The sequence below is a fragment of the Epinephelus fuscoguttatus genome, linkage group LG14, assembly GCF_011397635.1.
Source record: "Epinephelus fuscoguttatus linkage group LG14, E.fuscoguttatus.final_Chr_v1".
In the NCBI taxonomy this organism is placed as follows: domain Eukaryota; kingdom Metazoa; phylum Chordata; class Actinopteri; order Perciformes; family Serranidae; genus Epinephelus; species Epinephelus fuscoguttatus.
Window position 1 is genome coordinate 16630583 of NC_064765.1, and position 16290 is coordinate 16646872.

General features: G+C 43.1%; 1 protein-coding gene across 1 annotated transcript in view; it reads left to right on the top strand.

Moving 5' to 3' along the window:
* Window positions 1-460: 460 nt before the first annotated feature.
* spred1 (sprouty related EVH1 domain containing 1) overlaps window positions 461-16290 on the top strand; it is a 40532-nt gene continuing 24702 nt past the window's right edge. Inside the window, exons 1-2 of the mRNA XM_049596468.1 lie at window positions 461-1340; window positions 13370-13640. Coding sequence (XP_049452425.1) covers window positions 1309-1340; window positions 13370-13640 — 303 coding nt within the window. The 5' untranslated portion in view covers window positions 461-1308. The remainder of the gene's footprint in view (window positions 1341-13369; window positions 13641-16290) is intronic.

Genomic DNA, 16290 nt, shown 5'->3' on the forward strand with positions numbered 1-16290 from the left:
TGTGAAGTGCATTTCTTCCACTTTAGCTCTGAATATATGCATCATATCTCAATATTAATAATAATAAAAGCTATGAGATAAAAATACCCCGCTGGCTTTCATGTGAAGGGGGTCTAGTGTAATTCCACGTGCTGCTGCAGCCACTGCTGTGTGCATTTAAAGCATTTCCCCACAATTTCACACCAAGATTTTTTTTATAAATGGTTCAGGGGGGCTGGTCCTAACATGGTGAAGCTGCTTTAATGAAAGAAAACAAGAGAAATTGTTAATGGCCGAGTGTGTGTGTCAGCCCAAGTCCTTCCTCCAGATTATTTTCTACCTTGCGTGCTATCACAGAGACGCTTCCCTCTTGTATCAATGCGTGATTGAAGGGAAACTTCTTTTTGGAAGTGCGGGGACTACTTTAGGTCAACTTTAGGCAGAAACCCTCCTAATTCAACACGTAGAGTTGAAAGGTGGCGCATTTTAGCAATATGTGTGTTTATCTTTAGATTGATGTGATAAATTGTGTCGTGGCTGGGCGTATTTTACCGCAAGAGTGTTATGTTTTTACTACGTCGCGGAAGGATCTAATTTTCTCGAGCGAGGGTCGACACATCCGCCCAGTTTTCCGATGTTTCATTCCCCCCGAGTTGAAAATGGAGTTCGATTAAAGCAGATGTCCACCAACTTCTCAAGGAAATTCAAGTGTAGAGGCTTTTACTTTGCGTGTCGGTGTTGATAGTGGAAGCGGTTGTAGTCTTTTTTTGGCCGCTTTGGATGCCTTTACTGCACATTACGCGGACACGTTGACGGAGCAACGCTCCACAGCGCTTTTTCAAGTGTTGTCCTGGACCTGAAGTTGGCGAATGGATGCTCGACAGCCAGCCATAAATAACCTGCCAAACGCTACAGCCTTCAGCAATCTCTACATTTTTTGAGGATCTATTCACGTTTATTTTTTGTGGTCAAAGCGGTGGGATTTGTTGTTCGTCGAGCAAGGATGATGCCGCTGGCCCATTTGTTATGGTCGGATTTTACTTCCAGGGAGGATAAAATGAATCAACGATTATCATTCCTCCTCGCGATTTAACGTTAGGTTCCAAGGCAGCGAGGCTAACGTTAAGCTAGCAAGCCCCACTTTTGGGGGGCTTTCACAGGGGACGCTTAGTTTAGGGCATGCCAGCCATTTGTACATCGTTTACTTACTATCCGAAATAGGGGTCATTTCTACATGTGAAGGAAAATGGTGATATTTGTGGTATTTTATCCCGCCGTCACTGCGTCGTCGATGCTATTGCTAGGATTTGGATCCCCGTGAGGAAAAAAATGAGTGAAGATTCAACCAATCCAAACAACGAGTGAGTATATACATATTTCACCCCCACACATTTACATACATATCAGTACATATCTGTAGATATTAACACGCTTTACTCGGATGTGCAATGCACTACCAGCTCCCAGTGACATTTCTAGCCGGGCGACGGTGGTATTTCATCACCCTACTTTACTGATATAAACAACAAGAAGCTATAATCCTTTATTTTTGTAGTTTTGCACGCTTATAGAAATCTATAGCACGGATTTCAGTGTGAATTTAAAAAGAGAAGTGTCTAATAAGCAGTGGCACGGGCCTGTTGTACACAAAAAGCATCTTATTTTTAATAATTTGTGTGTTATAATTCAATGTGAATGCTGCATTGATTCATATAAGGCCACTGTAGATATATATAGGTGTAATAATGGCTGCCTATAATTATTTAACAGGGGGATTGGATGCCCAGTATGTTTATTATGGCGTTATAGATTGGCAGCTATATGAGGGATCATTATAATATACATGCACACAGCTATATAGCCGTCTGAATATGATTTTATACACACGTCTGTGCAGTGTTTCACGATCTGAAAGCGTTATTATGACAGTCTGTGTATGTAGCTGCTGTCCGCCATGATTTCCGAACATAATCATCGATTAAAATCGCACACATCATGTTTAGCACCCTTTCTTTAATGAAAACCCTTCGACTCGATTGCGGCAATGTCAGCGTCGAAAAGCTGAAGATGCCATTTTTTTTTTCTCAATCACACTCATTTACATATCACAATCTCCATTCATAAAAAAAAAACCGCTTTAAAAAAAAGGCGTCACATTCACACCCAGATCCCCGCGAGGGCACGGGGGATCAATCGCGATCCGTGCGCGAGGTGTTCTCGCACACGTCGCGCCCCATTTCAAGTCGCATTTCGGTATTGTTTTAATGGGCTGATCCCTTGTGTGCGCTTGTTGACAGTCAGTGAGAAATATCTGCTCCGGGAGGTGCTGCGGTCACATGATCCCCTCCATTCATAAAGTACCTGCCTGCCCATTCACAGCACTGTACACTGTTTCGCATTGCACCGACGATCACACAATGATCACATTTCCTGCGTTTGCAGCACAATGCACGGCACATGAACGCACCAGCTTGTCTGTTAACCGTCTGTTTTACATGCGTGCTGCGTTTAAAGGACGTTTCTGCACTATCTGGGAGGATTTTCTTTCATAATGTATTTGTCACACAGGAAGTCATATGGCCCCTGTGCAGCCATTTACAGTGTCACGGTGTAATGTTGGATACACACCCATGTTTTGCCCTTAGTCTATCTATCTGACCTAAATGAGGTTGATTGATTTAATGCGTGGAGGCTTTGTCCTTGAACTACACTTCTGTGTTTTATGTAACATATGTCATGGAGTTCTTTTCCCTCACATCAAATAGATAATAATGAAGCTACTCACCCTCTGTTAACAACATATTATTTTAGGGGACTTATCTGATCTGATTATTGCAATTAGTCAAGATTCAGCTGACATTATGTAATAACCTAGCATGTTTGATGCTAGTGGGAGGGGTGAATACATTTTCTCACCATGTTAACCTCTAGTGAGATAAGTTACAGTGGTATTAAACCGTTCCTGAATTCGCCGGGACTCCCCGCAGTAACCTCAGGGACACCTCAAGGCCCCCCAGGCCCCACTTTGGGAGCTAACTGCCACAGGCTACATACAGATCATCGCCATCGGTGGTGTACAGGCTACAGTATATGCTGGGTTTGCTCCACACTGCATGATGGCAGCAGCTAAGATGGCGAAGTGATCCAAACATTGTTGCTATGATTCCACCACCTTTCTTGTATGATTCATAGTATTGGAGTGAACAGAATACAGAGCGTTGCCTGAGCCATGTATGTTTTGCTGAGGAGCGTCTCCGTAATGACACACACACAAAAAAAAGAGATAATTTGAGCATTAGGGATAGGAATCAAAATGTTTTTAACAGAGATGCACGCTCCTTTTTACATTGTGACATTGTGTTCTCCTCCATTGATGAGATAAATTTAGATCTTTGATGAGTCACTTGCTAAATCCTAAAACAAATCTGCCTTTACTGTAATAGATGGAAATCGTTTCTATAAATCCTGGTTATATTTTTGACTTCACGCTTCCCCCTGTAGCTTGCATTGTGGACATTTCATTTGAATATCTCCACAGAACGTGTGAAGAGATAGTCCTGAAGTGGTTTTGTCTGAATGATGGGTGGTAAGTTGAGCTGGTGTACACACACAGAGCACACCCTTCCCTGAGAACATGTTCCTCGGCCTTGGTGCAGCTATGTTCACAAGGCTGAAATGACAAGAAGGCACACAAAGCCTCGTCAGATTTTTGGTTCGTGTCTGCTCCGGGGTGTGTGTGTGTGTGTGTGTTGGTGTGATGTAAGGCTAATGTGACTGTTGCAGACAAGGACTACGGTCATGCTGGGAGAAGTGGGGGGATTTATGAAAGTATGTGCAAGCAGCCTCTCTGCTGAATGTCACGCTTATCTAAAATATTTATCTCAACCAAGGCAGCAGTCTGTTGAGTTGCACTGTACTGGTACCTTTTATCTGTGCTAAGCTCAAATTTTCGAGGTAGTTCGACAACAAGAGGCTCGTCCGTCCTCATCAGCCTGTCTCATAAGAAAATAAGAAGTAAAAGGTGTGATAATTTTAGTTTGTACGGGCCTGTAGACTGCTTCTGCTGAAATCAAATGAATCCCTCATCCGTTCTTATCAGCGAAGGTCGGCCGCCTCTATATTCCACGGAGCGTGTATAGGGTATGGCCTCATTGTTTTAGATTCTTGCAGTCCTGTGGTATTGTCTGTTGCCAGTCAGGTGATTCCTCTCTCTCTGTGTCCTCTTCCTATCTGTGTGATTGATTTGACAGCTCAGCGTTTTATCTGCCAATGTGGGTGTCGTGATCTTATCACCTGAGGGCGGTTTTGCACTCCCATTCCTGTTGCTGAGCTTTCCAAACACATTCCTCCTAAACAACCCCCATCATGTCCTGAAACGACAAAGGGAGACAGCTACTTCAGCTGTTAGGGCTAGTGCTTTATGGCCTGGGTAATTGCCTATATCCTGTGGCCCTTATGTTAGGCTAAATAATTTCCTGGACCTTTTTTTTTTATAGATGGTATTATTTGGGGTTATTGCCAGTTGTTGGGATATGACCTCAGTGAGCACTTAGCTTTACTAGGTGGCCTAGTCTTAACTATAGACACATCTCACCTTTGACAAAGTCTGCTGAGCTGAACACATCTTTGGTTTTGCTTCTGTATTCTTTTGGGGAAGTGTTGCTTGTGACTGCAGTGGTTTACAGAGACCAATGAAATGTCTTATTTGACTAATATACAGAAGGGCGCTTGTAACAGCATTTTACTTTACTGGTTGCTTGGCATGTTCTCACATTTTAGTAGATTTAAGTGTATGTCTAAGACACACACGTATTATAGGAATGAAAGTGTCTTTACATTCTCTCAGTTTCACTTTACTTAAGATGAAAAGTTGCACAACCCTTAAAGTTATTTTGCATACAGCATATTTATGTCTGCGTGTTCTATTAGAAGCTGTCATATTGTTTGTGTGATTAATGACAATGATCCTCTGTATAACCAGAGGGCTTGGGCTGTCTGTAACTGAGACAAGCCAACACACTGAACAGGCCTTGTGTAGTGGTGGACTGTTCCATTCCCATGGCCAGATTTAGGCCTGGATTCTGTGTATTTTAAACCCGAGCCACTTCCCTCTTATAATTTTCATTTCCTCTTCAAGTATTTTAGGAGCGAGCATAAACTGGCGTAAATGTCAGCGGGGTATTTAGAGCATATTTCAAACAAAATTCCTTATTCTCAAGACAAAGACCCGGTGTGGACGTGTGCTGTGTACGTTGGCCCACGCTGAAAAACTCCCATCAACATCCTGATAGCAGAGCTCGTCTTTATTTCTTTGTCGAGGAGGGGCCTCTGATGTTCACAGACCATATCTCAATGCCTCTAAGAAGTGCTTTTAGCACTAAGTGTCTGAATTGTGGATATTGTTTTCAGTTGTGCTGCATGCGGGAGCATGAAGGCTGGGCCTTGTTGTGAGCTCTTTGCTGCAGCTGGGCTGAGATGGTTCTTTCCTGCGAGGCCACAGACATAAAAGGGCACAGATGTAAATCCTAAACCTTGTGTCTTTGATTGAGTTTCCAAACACTTTGAAAACAGGAAGGGGTTTCTGTGTGTGCGCCTGCCTGTGCACACACACACACTTGTGTGTTTATTTCTGTGGGAACATTTGGCATGTGCATGTGTTTCTGAGAGAGATAGGCTTGGATCCTAGATGAGTGAATTTAAGCAGTGAGGGCTTTATGTTATCAAATGAATCAATTATCGAGTCAAGTTTTCAAGTAGGGTTAAAATTGGAGGCCTGTTAGAACATATATTTTTATCTGCTCGGTAACTTTTGATCAGATTTTGTCCTGTCTCATGGCTATATTTAGAATTGGAACAGACTTTTTTTGCTTGGTGAAAGTGTTTCTTGATTCCTCCAAATCTGAGAGGCCGGCGGTGTATGGAAATCTGATTGAATGTGAATCTAAGTAGGGTTGGGTGATATGCAGAAAGTCAAATGGCATGATATTCTTGATTGAATACCTCAGTGTCAGTATTGCGACGATATTGTAGGGTTGACTGTCGGTGCATAATGATATGGATATAAGAAGGCAAATACATTACATCACTTCACTGTAATGCAGCCAACATTTATGATATTCAAAATCCAAGACGATATCTAGTTTCATATCATGATAACGATATAACACTAATATATTCCCAGGCCTTGACGTGATTGATTTTCACAACGGACAAATAGGTTGGTTTCTGATATGATAATAATGTTACTCCCAACAACATGGCCATGCTGTGATGCTTTACAACGTGTCATAGCACTTTCTCTTTACATCCACGGGCCATCATCATGGTTTGGTGGTTTATCCTTCCCGAGTTGTGCCTGAGATGTATTGACGGTTTCTCCCACAGCTAGACGGCTGCCTTGTTCCCTCAGCTTCCCCCATCGGTCTCAGAGCAACTATGACGAGCAGACGCTTGGGTCCCTGGGGACTACTCTCACATCAAAGAGGACCAGAGACGCGGCAGTCGAAATTTGTGGTTCCTCTTTTTTTTTTCTTCTTCTTTCTGGTAATGGCAAGCGCAAGGTTTTAATTTTCCAAATGCTTGCGGTTCAAATTAAGATCATCTCAATATGTGGCTGTGATTGATGTTTGAGAATAGTTTTTTGGCATTTGATACACATGTGGGATCCTTGTGATTTATAGTGCCACGGCGCAGCGGCACCTAGAACATTGTTGTTGGGGTTGCAGGCCCAATCCAGTAATAGAGGGGTTGGTTAGGAAATCGGTGTTAGGAACACTGTGCGAGTGAGCAGTTTTGACATTCATTTGCTGTTTTCGGTTTATCTTCGGTTTGGGCTACAGGCTAATTTGACCCCACTAACTGCTGTCTGTGACGGATGCTACCAGAAGCGGCTGTGATCAGTTCATTTGCCGTCATCTTATTTCTGTGAAAGGATGGTGGTAAATGTGAAGTGTAGCTTCGCTGTGTGGTGCAGCAGCAGCAGAGTAGGCTTGTTCTGTTTTTTTTTTTTTTTTTTTTTTTCCTGAGTCAGTTGGTAGCTAAGCTGAATGTTCTTGTGAGGGAGATGACTCACCAGCAGCCTGAGGTGTTGAGAGGAGATAGGGCAAATTTCTCTTTCACTTCTCTTTCTATAGCCAATGTATTAGTTTTCACTGCAGCTAATGTAGCAGGCTTGTGATGCCGGCTGCCTGTTGGGTGTTTCTGTCGGCATTGTTCCATTATTAGCTCTGTTTTTATTTTTTATTTTTTTTTATTAATGGCTAACAGACAGGCCCCCTCAAAAAGTGTCTCGGTCCGGCCCTTATGCCATAATTTGCACTGCATCCATGTTGGGTCATGTTGGTGTTTGTTTTGAGTATGTTCATGCCCTTGAGTTTGCCACTGGTTATTTAGGGGATTTGAACCGTGGCTAATTGGCCAGCTAGTTTGCACCGTTCAGATTAGATGCACTGCTGGAATCGACGGTCGAGTCCCAGATTGCATGTTATTTATTTCTTCAATGAGGCGTGATTGCAGTGAAGGAAACTGCACCACTTTATCCTCTTATAACTCGAGCTCCAAGTTGCCGTTTGTTACTCTGGATTTTTGTTTGTGGTGGATTACATTTGTTTAAAAGAATATTTTTCTGCAACATTACATCTACAAGCCTCGTGTAGATCTTTTGGCAAGTTGATACATCAAGGTTTATTGCATTTTAGATAAAGCTAAAGCTGTTAAAGAAAAAAGTAGCATATTTTCTCGAAGATAGATCGAAGATTTGAGTAAGAAAAGATAATGAGTCACAACCAGAGTAGCTTTTCACGCCATCTTCCACTTCCCCCCTTCCTCTACTTTCCTAGTGATTGCTTTCCTTTTGGAGGATAATCTATAGAATCGGATTGGGATAAGTAGCTTGTGTTTATATTCCCAATGATATTTTAATGATCCCCCCCCCCCCCAAAAGTCCTGCAAACCAAAGTGGTCTAGTGGAGCTTGACCGAGCTTGACAGCCTTCCTCCGGTTTTGATACAGGGGAGAGATGGGGAGGAAAAGGGGGCGATGGAAAAAAAAAAAGAAGAGGTGGTGGTGGTGGTGGTGGGGGCTTTTCTCCCCTTTTCTGATGCTAATGAAAGGAGGAATGGTTTTCCAGCTTTTAGCTTGCAGAGTGTGTCTCCCCTGCAGCATGCTCCGCTGCCTGGACATTGTGGGAGGACAAAACTCCAGGCCCGGGATCCAATAACGTGAAATTTCAGCAGAGAAGCGGCCATTGTGTAGAGAGAGGCAGTCGGGGAGGGGTTGGGTAGAAGGGGGAGACGGAGCGGAGGAAAGGGAGGGTGACTTGGCGAGCACCCAGGGCTCAGGCCACATCCTTTCTCTCTCTCCTCTCCTCCTGCACTCCTCTTCCTTCTCCTCCTTCCCTTCTTCTCCCCCTCCTGTCTTTCTTTCAATACACCCCCCCCTCCTCCCATACCCCTGCCCTCCCCTCCACCACTCCCCTCTCGGGTGGGAAGCCCAAGGCTGAGACAGGAGCAAAGCATGATGGCATGCTGGAGCCCAGTGAGCCATGGGCCGGAGCAGCAGACAAACGGCCACTTTGTCAACTTAGGAAATGGTTGTCCCAGGATCCCCCTTCTCTGCCACACACTGGAGCAGCCGGCCTCGAGGCCCAGGCCTGCCTGGTGTGCACGTGCTCCCCTATCACGCCTTCTTTTCTCTTCTTTTCTTATAATTCATTTTAAGTGGAAATTCTAATTTAAGTCATGGTTTGCTCTTTGCTCTCACTTTAAATGAGGTTCAGATACAGTTTATTCTCTTACTGCATATCGTATAGATGCCCTGAGAGCAGATGCACATCCTTTTTGTGAGTGGAAAGCCATATTTAAATGCGGGTGGGAGCTGTTGACTGTCACCTTGGTCTCCACCCTGTTCCCATCCACCTCCTCCTCCTCTTTCTCTCCCCACAGTCCTCCGTTACACTCTCACCCCTCCCTCTGTTTTTCTCTCCTGCTTTTGGTCGGAAATGAAGTCAGTCATCCAGCAGAATAACTTGGAATAATTTGGAATGGGGGGCTCTTTTCTCTCCATCGCTCCCCTCCCTCCTCTCTCCCCTGCTCGCAGGCCCAGGCCAGCTGATCTGCTTCCGCTCTCAATTGTGTGTCCAGTCGACTGTGTGCTCCCAGCAAGGGGCGTGGAGGCCAGCCTTTGTCTCCGCCATCCCACTCTGAACTGTGTGTGTGTGTGTGTGTGTGTGTGTGTGTGTGTGTGTGTGTGTGTTGCAGCAGGTTGCACTCAAATATCTTTTTGGACCACTTACTGTTTTTACCATAAGAAAGGAACAGTTTTTTTATGTGAGGGAGAAAAAGAGGAACGGGTGGGACCGTTTTATTCTTTGGTGTTAAGATTTTGTCAAATGCATCTTGTTTGTTGTTGGCTGAGTTGTTGGTTTGCAGGTTTCAGAATCTACTATATTTTTTATTAAACTACAGTAACTATTAATTTTAGGCATATCTTGTAATCCTTAAGACACCATTGACATAGGTGTTTTAAGCTAGATGCAAAAGTGTACACAGTCCACTTAACTTCCTCTCTGGGCTCAGCCCCCCTCCCTGTGAGTGTCATGGTTGTTGGCATGTGTGTGATGGTAGGTCTGAAGGGTCAGGCCCTGGTCATTGTGCCCTGGTCATGGCTGAGCGACACCACCGCCTGCCTTCTGTTCACCCCAGGGACCCCTTCCTGACTGACAGCCCCTCCTGCACCCATCACCCGCATCCTTTATTGGGGGCCATAGAGGGGTGTAACAGCAGCAGTATTTCCCTCTTTTACTGCCTGCTATACTGCTCAAAAATGCATTTTTTTCCCCGGCTGTGGCGGGGGTTTTCACGTAAAGTTAAGCACTACTTCTGTGGCACTGTTATGAGGTGTAACCAGAAAGGGTGTTGCTGAGATGTTTAAAGGGGGAAGTAAGTCGTGGTCATGTTTTTCTGTCAGTCTCCCACAAGCAGTTACTGTTAAAGCTCGAGGGCGGCACGTGAGAAAGGCTGACAATTGTTCAGTCATGTTGGCAATTCGATCATTTCTGTATTTGTCATATCTGTTCCAGCCCTACTATCCGTTATTATTTGCTCCTGTTTATTTGATTGGCAGAATAGTTGCTTATTTTTGGATTGGAGCACTCATTAAGTGGTAGAAAAATCACAATATCAAATTTGAAAATGTCCTTGGAATTATTAAGATTATAATAACCAGTAAAAGATCTCCAGTGCTGTCCACTTCTGTTAACACCATGACTGACAACGCTTGCTATGAATGTAGACTGATAGGCAAGGCTTTGAACAGACACTCTACAAGTTTAAAAGAATTGAAATATTCAATAGCTATTTAGTCTGACCAAAAGATTGTTTGGATGTTGTGATTTGTGAGGACATATGGGAGGGTCAAAACAAGAAAAAATGATCAAGATCTTTCTCGAACAAAAGATGCATGTCAAATCTTCTTGATTGGATTTAAGGCAGTAGGCCTAGTAGTTGTAGATGTAACTCAGCAGCATTGTAGAAACCTGTTAATCAAATTTTGAAACAATCATTGATTGCAGATAAGTCCTCACCTCTTTGTACTGTTTTAAAGGAAAGTAATGTGTCCGCAGTTTAAGTGTAACCATACAGATCTACCAGCAAGCCAGCTCAGTTTTGGTCTCTAATCCCCTAATTAACCGGTGTCTCTTGTCGCCGTCTCTAAATTTCATTTTCCTGCACCACATTTTTCCATTTTTTGCTTCTTTCTGTCATGAAGAACAAACAGAACAAGTTCAAAAAATCTTTCATAAAAAGGTTTTAGAGATATCGCACTAGGGAAATGGAATTTTATTGGTTGCATATGTCATATTTGATAGATTGTCATTCCTCAGTAGTAGCGATTGAATATGAATTTTAGCCTGGAACAAGTTCTTAACATAACATTTATTTGATATGGTGAATTTGTCAGCAAACATTTGCTAATGTACACATCCAGCAGCTAAGGATGGATTAGCATTAATTTGACACCTGATGAATATAAGCCCAGTATTCACTCTCTTTTAGCTCTATTTTTGGTCTCCACCAGTTCCTGAAGGAAATATCTGGCTCTTCAGTTGCTAAATGCTCCACTGTTTGCAGCGGCTAGCTGCTAACTGTGTCTGTTTCCTGTTTGGTGGTGAGCTGCTAGTGTACAGTGGGTTTATCAGTGCTTTTTGCCAAAAAGGACACTATGAGAGCAGTGAGAGTGAACCAAAATGGCAAAACAATGACCTGAAACTCACTATAAAGCTTAATAAAGCCGAGGGTAGAAATAGATTCAGGTGATAATTCTCTGTAGGTCATCACTACGAGTGACCTGTTTCACATTGCCATGTCATACATTGTTATTTGATTGATTATAGACGCTTTAAAGATGCAGTTAAATTGGTTAAAGTTAGTTGCAGGGGAAAGGGAATGGTGGGATATGTTACAGTAATGTTCAAAATATTGTTTGTAATGATATGTCTTTTCATATACTGATAAAATTGTCTTTAGATTAGAAAAGACTATTGTGTTGGTGTCTGTGTGTTGTAACAGGCCAGAGTTGGGCAGAATAAAGTCTGTGGTTTTCCTGTTTTTCGGGTTAGTTAGAGTTATCATCCTGCTCATCAACCCTTCGAGGGAACTTTGGTCAACTATTACCAGGTGCCAGGATATCAAAGCGTTCACGTGAAGAAAAAAATTGCCTCAGATTTAATGCTTACTGGCTCTTGGATTAATTACTAACCAATAACCTGGGCACTGAGGTTTGCCGAGGGTGTGGAAGGCAGGAGGGCAAAGGTTACCCTCATGGAGTAGGCCAAGATTCAGAGAGGAGAGGAGAGACGCAGCCATTCTTCTTTCAGAGCAGGAACTGCTGTGATGTAAGTTGAAGACATTCTCTCCCTTAATGACTGTTTCATATTTGGGCACTATCATAGAAATTCTCAAGAAAACGCTCCAGACGCTGTGACGTCATCTACATTGGTTAACCTGGACATTGGCCAGAAAGCAATGTGTCACAGGAAGACATCTGGCAGTCACATTCTTTACTCTCTTCACCCGTTTCTGTCAGCTCGCAGATCTTCCCCCAATCTTTAATATGTTACCAGGAGTTTCTGCAAAATGCTGCCCTCAGCATACCCTGACCTTTGTCATTTCCGGTGGCCCAATGCAGTCGGTGTTATCTAATCAGGGAAACATCTGACTCCGAGTGGAGGAACAGAGGCAAAGGAGGTGGGGAGGGAGAGAAAAGCTGGAATGACTGACAAAGAGATGAAGAATTATGATGTATAGTACTAGTCAGTATCAAAGTATGGCAGTCAACTGATTCACTGGGACCATTATTGAGATACATTCAGCTCTGATATTTCGGTAGACGTCCTTTCTTTACTAAAAACTTACTTCTGTATTTGGCATACAATATGGCAGTTCAGCCTTTTTCTTGTTTGTGGCTGTTTGACATTTGAATGATCACGCATACATTTATCTTGCTTTATGTCTAAAAAAAACCTCAAGCTTTATGCATTTTTGTACACACTACCTCATGTTAGCTGTGTATAAACCTCTCAAACTTGAAGCTAAATAATGCCACGATTCAAAGCCCTTGTAGGTGATGTAGCAGTATGATCAGAAATAAGAAATGAAAGTTGATGTGAGCTGCAACCCATGTAATGTGTCTGGTTTGAACCCACCTGCCTCGGGGGAAAGGTTGGAAATCAGCAGCAGCCGGAGCCTGAACTTGGCCACATGGTCAGTCACCCTCAGGCTGGGGTTAAACACACACTGTCGGCTTCAGACTTTAGAAGTTTTTGCCAGTAGTCTGTTAAATCCTGCATTAAAACCAAAATATGCATTTAATCCAAAGCTGAATCCTTGACTTTCATGTTCTAGTTGTAGTTACGTCGCAGGTTGTAGGCTAGCTTGTTGCTAGTTGCTAGCTTCTGACGCCACTCAGATTTCCCCTCAGTTTCATTTTGTTTTATTTCATCTCAGTGTAATGTAGCATGTGGTGAGCTCTTTAAACTCTCATATTGTTGGACAAACTGTGTAGTATTTGTGTCCCTCACTGCACATTGGCGAACCATTTTGTGGAGGCTACGTGTACTGTACTACGACTCATTTATGCTGCGGTTCTACTGAATTATGTTGGCTAATATTTCATGTACGCTGTTGACTTTTGATGATGATGCTTTTGTAATCTAAGTGATATAAAAATGTCACCAGAAGAGACTCTCAAGAAAAAGACCCTTATTTTTTAAAAAATGCTGCTGATGTAATCTAAAAGCACGTTTTTTCCTTCTGCTCTTGCCCTCTCCTCTCTTATTCCTTCCCCCCTCCTCGTCTTCCTCCTCTCCTCTCCTTCCTTTCCTCCTCTGCAGTGACAGTTATGCGCGTGTGAGAGCAGTGGTCATGACTCGGGATGACTCCAGCGGTGGGTGGCTTCCCCTGGGGGGCGGAGGCCTTAGCTGTGTCACCGTCTATAAGGTCAGCCGGGTGGAGGACAGCGGCAGCACCCACAGCGGAGGCAGCGGAGGAAGCAGCATCAACCTCAGCCCCTGTAGCTCCAGTCCTAGTCCCAGCCCCAGCCCCAGTCCCAGCCCCACCGCTGTGGAATTTCACATCAAGGGCGAGCGGCTCAAAGACAAATTGGTAAGGGAACCCTTTAGCTTAAAATTCAAAAATGTATTATGTCACGCTGTGCTGCATAAAGTCAAATTAATACCATACATCCAACTGGCTAATTGACGTGTTTACATTCTCGGTTAGTTAGTCACTTCCTGTCTCCCATGCACATTCAGGTACACAAACCAGAGATGTTGCATTCTCTTGGATGAGATCACCCCGAGCCCCCCTTTCCCAGACTCCCCTCTCGCTGTCTCACTCACGCACACTCTCACACACAGGAAGTGGTTGTTTGGCTTTCCTCCATGGCGCAGGTATCTGAAAATAGGAGCGAACTGCGTGATGCTGTGATGCATGATGATATCATCAGGGAGAAGGGCAGATTACTCAGGAGAAGAGAATGTGGGATGAGGGATGTGGGAAATGCACAAAGAGCTCGGAAGGAACCTAAATGATGGAAAAGGGGGCTGGAAATTCACACTCACTCCGGTTTTCCATGAGTACACAAGTATTTGCCTACCTTTTTACGAGCATTTCCTTTCTCTTGATGTGTGATGTAAAGACTGTATTATTCAGTGAATTAGGCCAGGAAAATATGTTCCTGGTTATTCTAACAGTAAAGAAAACCCAGATGTCTACACGTGTAAAACACTCTATAGATAATATAGTTATACTGTGAGGGAAAAAAGGTTTTCAGATTCGCCATGTGGCCTCACACACTAAATAAAAAATTCAAAATGTATGTCACATGTTTGTCTAACCAGCAGTTGAAACCCAGTGCTATTTACTTAATTATCAAAAGACAAAGCAAAGCAACAAATCTTCACATTTAAGAAGCTGGAACTGGCAAATATTTGGGATTTTGCTTGAAAAATGAATCATTTGTTGTCAAAATAGCTGCAGATAAATTTTCTGTCAAACAGCTAATCGATTACACAACTACTTGTTTCAGCTCTAGTGTAAAGTCTTTTGCTGCTGGTCTGTAGTGACACAATGTGATAGTGCATCTCTATCAGTGATGGACCAACATTAGGGTCAGTGGATTTTGTTTGGCCAGTTTTAATTCAACAAAAGTAGAATATTTCTGCCTCATCACAGATAGCGAGATTTGACTTTATAAGAGATGTGTATGTGTTGCGTTTAAGGCTTGGTCTACACAGACACAGCTGTTTTGAAAATGTCTTTAAAAAATAACATTCAACACAAACACCATTGTAAAAAATTTCTGTCCAGAATGAAAATGCAAACACATTGAAGCATAGTCCAGAGCATGTCAAAACAACAGGCGGCGTTATAACTAGGGATGCACACAATTAGATGTTTAAACAATTAAACGTCCGCCCCCTTGCTATTCGGCACCAGAAATATTAGTCGGTTAAACCAGTTAGTGTTTTATTCATGTACAATGCCGCTTAACTGTCATGCAGCTGCCCGCCACTAGTGGGTGCTACAGAGCCTGTAGAGTTTTAAAACAGCATGGTGGGAAATCGTGAGTGTTTTCGCATTTTTAGACTGGTCGACTAGTCTTGATCAAAATTTTTGTTTAGTTGATGGGGAAATTGGTTGTCAGGAACATCCCTAGTTATAAGCGCAACCCAAAAGCAGTGAGAAAAATAAGACAATGTTGGCCAAACAGAAGCCTAAAAAAGCTATTACTGGAAGGTTACCTGGAGTGGTGACCTCCGCAGCACATTCTGATACCTCTGTTCCTCAAAAGTGGAAGTGGAGGAGTACCGATAAGTGTAAACACATAAGAAGTCTTGATAGCAGCATTAGAACCAGCACTATTTTGGCCATGTCCGCCATTGTGACGCTTCACAAAGGACATAATGACAAGCATGCTAATGTTGCAAGCCAAAAATTCAATTTAAACACTGAAAATTACTGAAAATCTTTTACAAAATATTTACAAAACATTTGTTTTCGGTGACCTAAAACGCAGTTAGCATAGCTGAAAGGCCTTAACGCATATACCCCTATATGTGTGGACAAGGCCTAAAGGGCTGCACATGACATGCGGAGCTCACACATTACTATTGTCTAATTACTAACATGTTTAATAGTGTGTCCAGTTACAAATATATTTAACTATTTATTAATGGTACCATGTAAACATATAAACATGTAACCTGCAAAGTGCATGGTCATTCTGTTTCTTCACCAAGTAACAATGAGGCTCCAAAAGATCAAGTTGTGTCGTAGTTCTAATCCTCATGGCTTTTGCTGTAAAGCTCATGATCTTCTTGTCACAGACTCATTCTGTGTTGTAGATCTAAAACAGATCCAGTAGATGCTCTGGGATAATCCTGGTCTGTGGTAATGAGAGTGTAAATCTGTGTGTGTGTATGTGTGTGTGAGAGAGAGAGGACTGTCTGTCAGATGTCAGGAGAACGATGAGGCCACCATGATGCTCAGAGTCTGGCGGTTCCTGACGATCTGACATCAGAGGCTTGTTACAGCAGGGTGTCTAAATCACCTTTTTTATCTCCTCTGACTGAAGACAATTTTATGTGTGTCTTGTGTTTACGCCATGTTTGTGTTTAGTGCGTTGCTATCCAAGCGTGTGTGTGGCACAGGAAAGGGTGTGACGGGAATGCTGTTGTTCAGACGGGCTATAGACATGGCTCAAAGACCCCGGCAACTGTTCTGGGATGTGGTAAAAACACCCCTATCACCG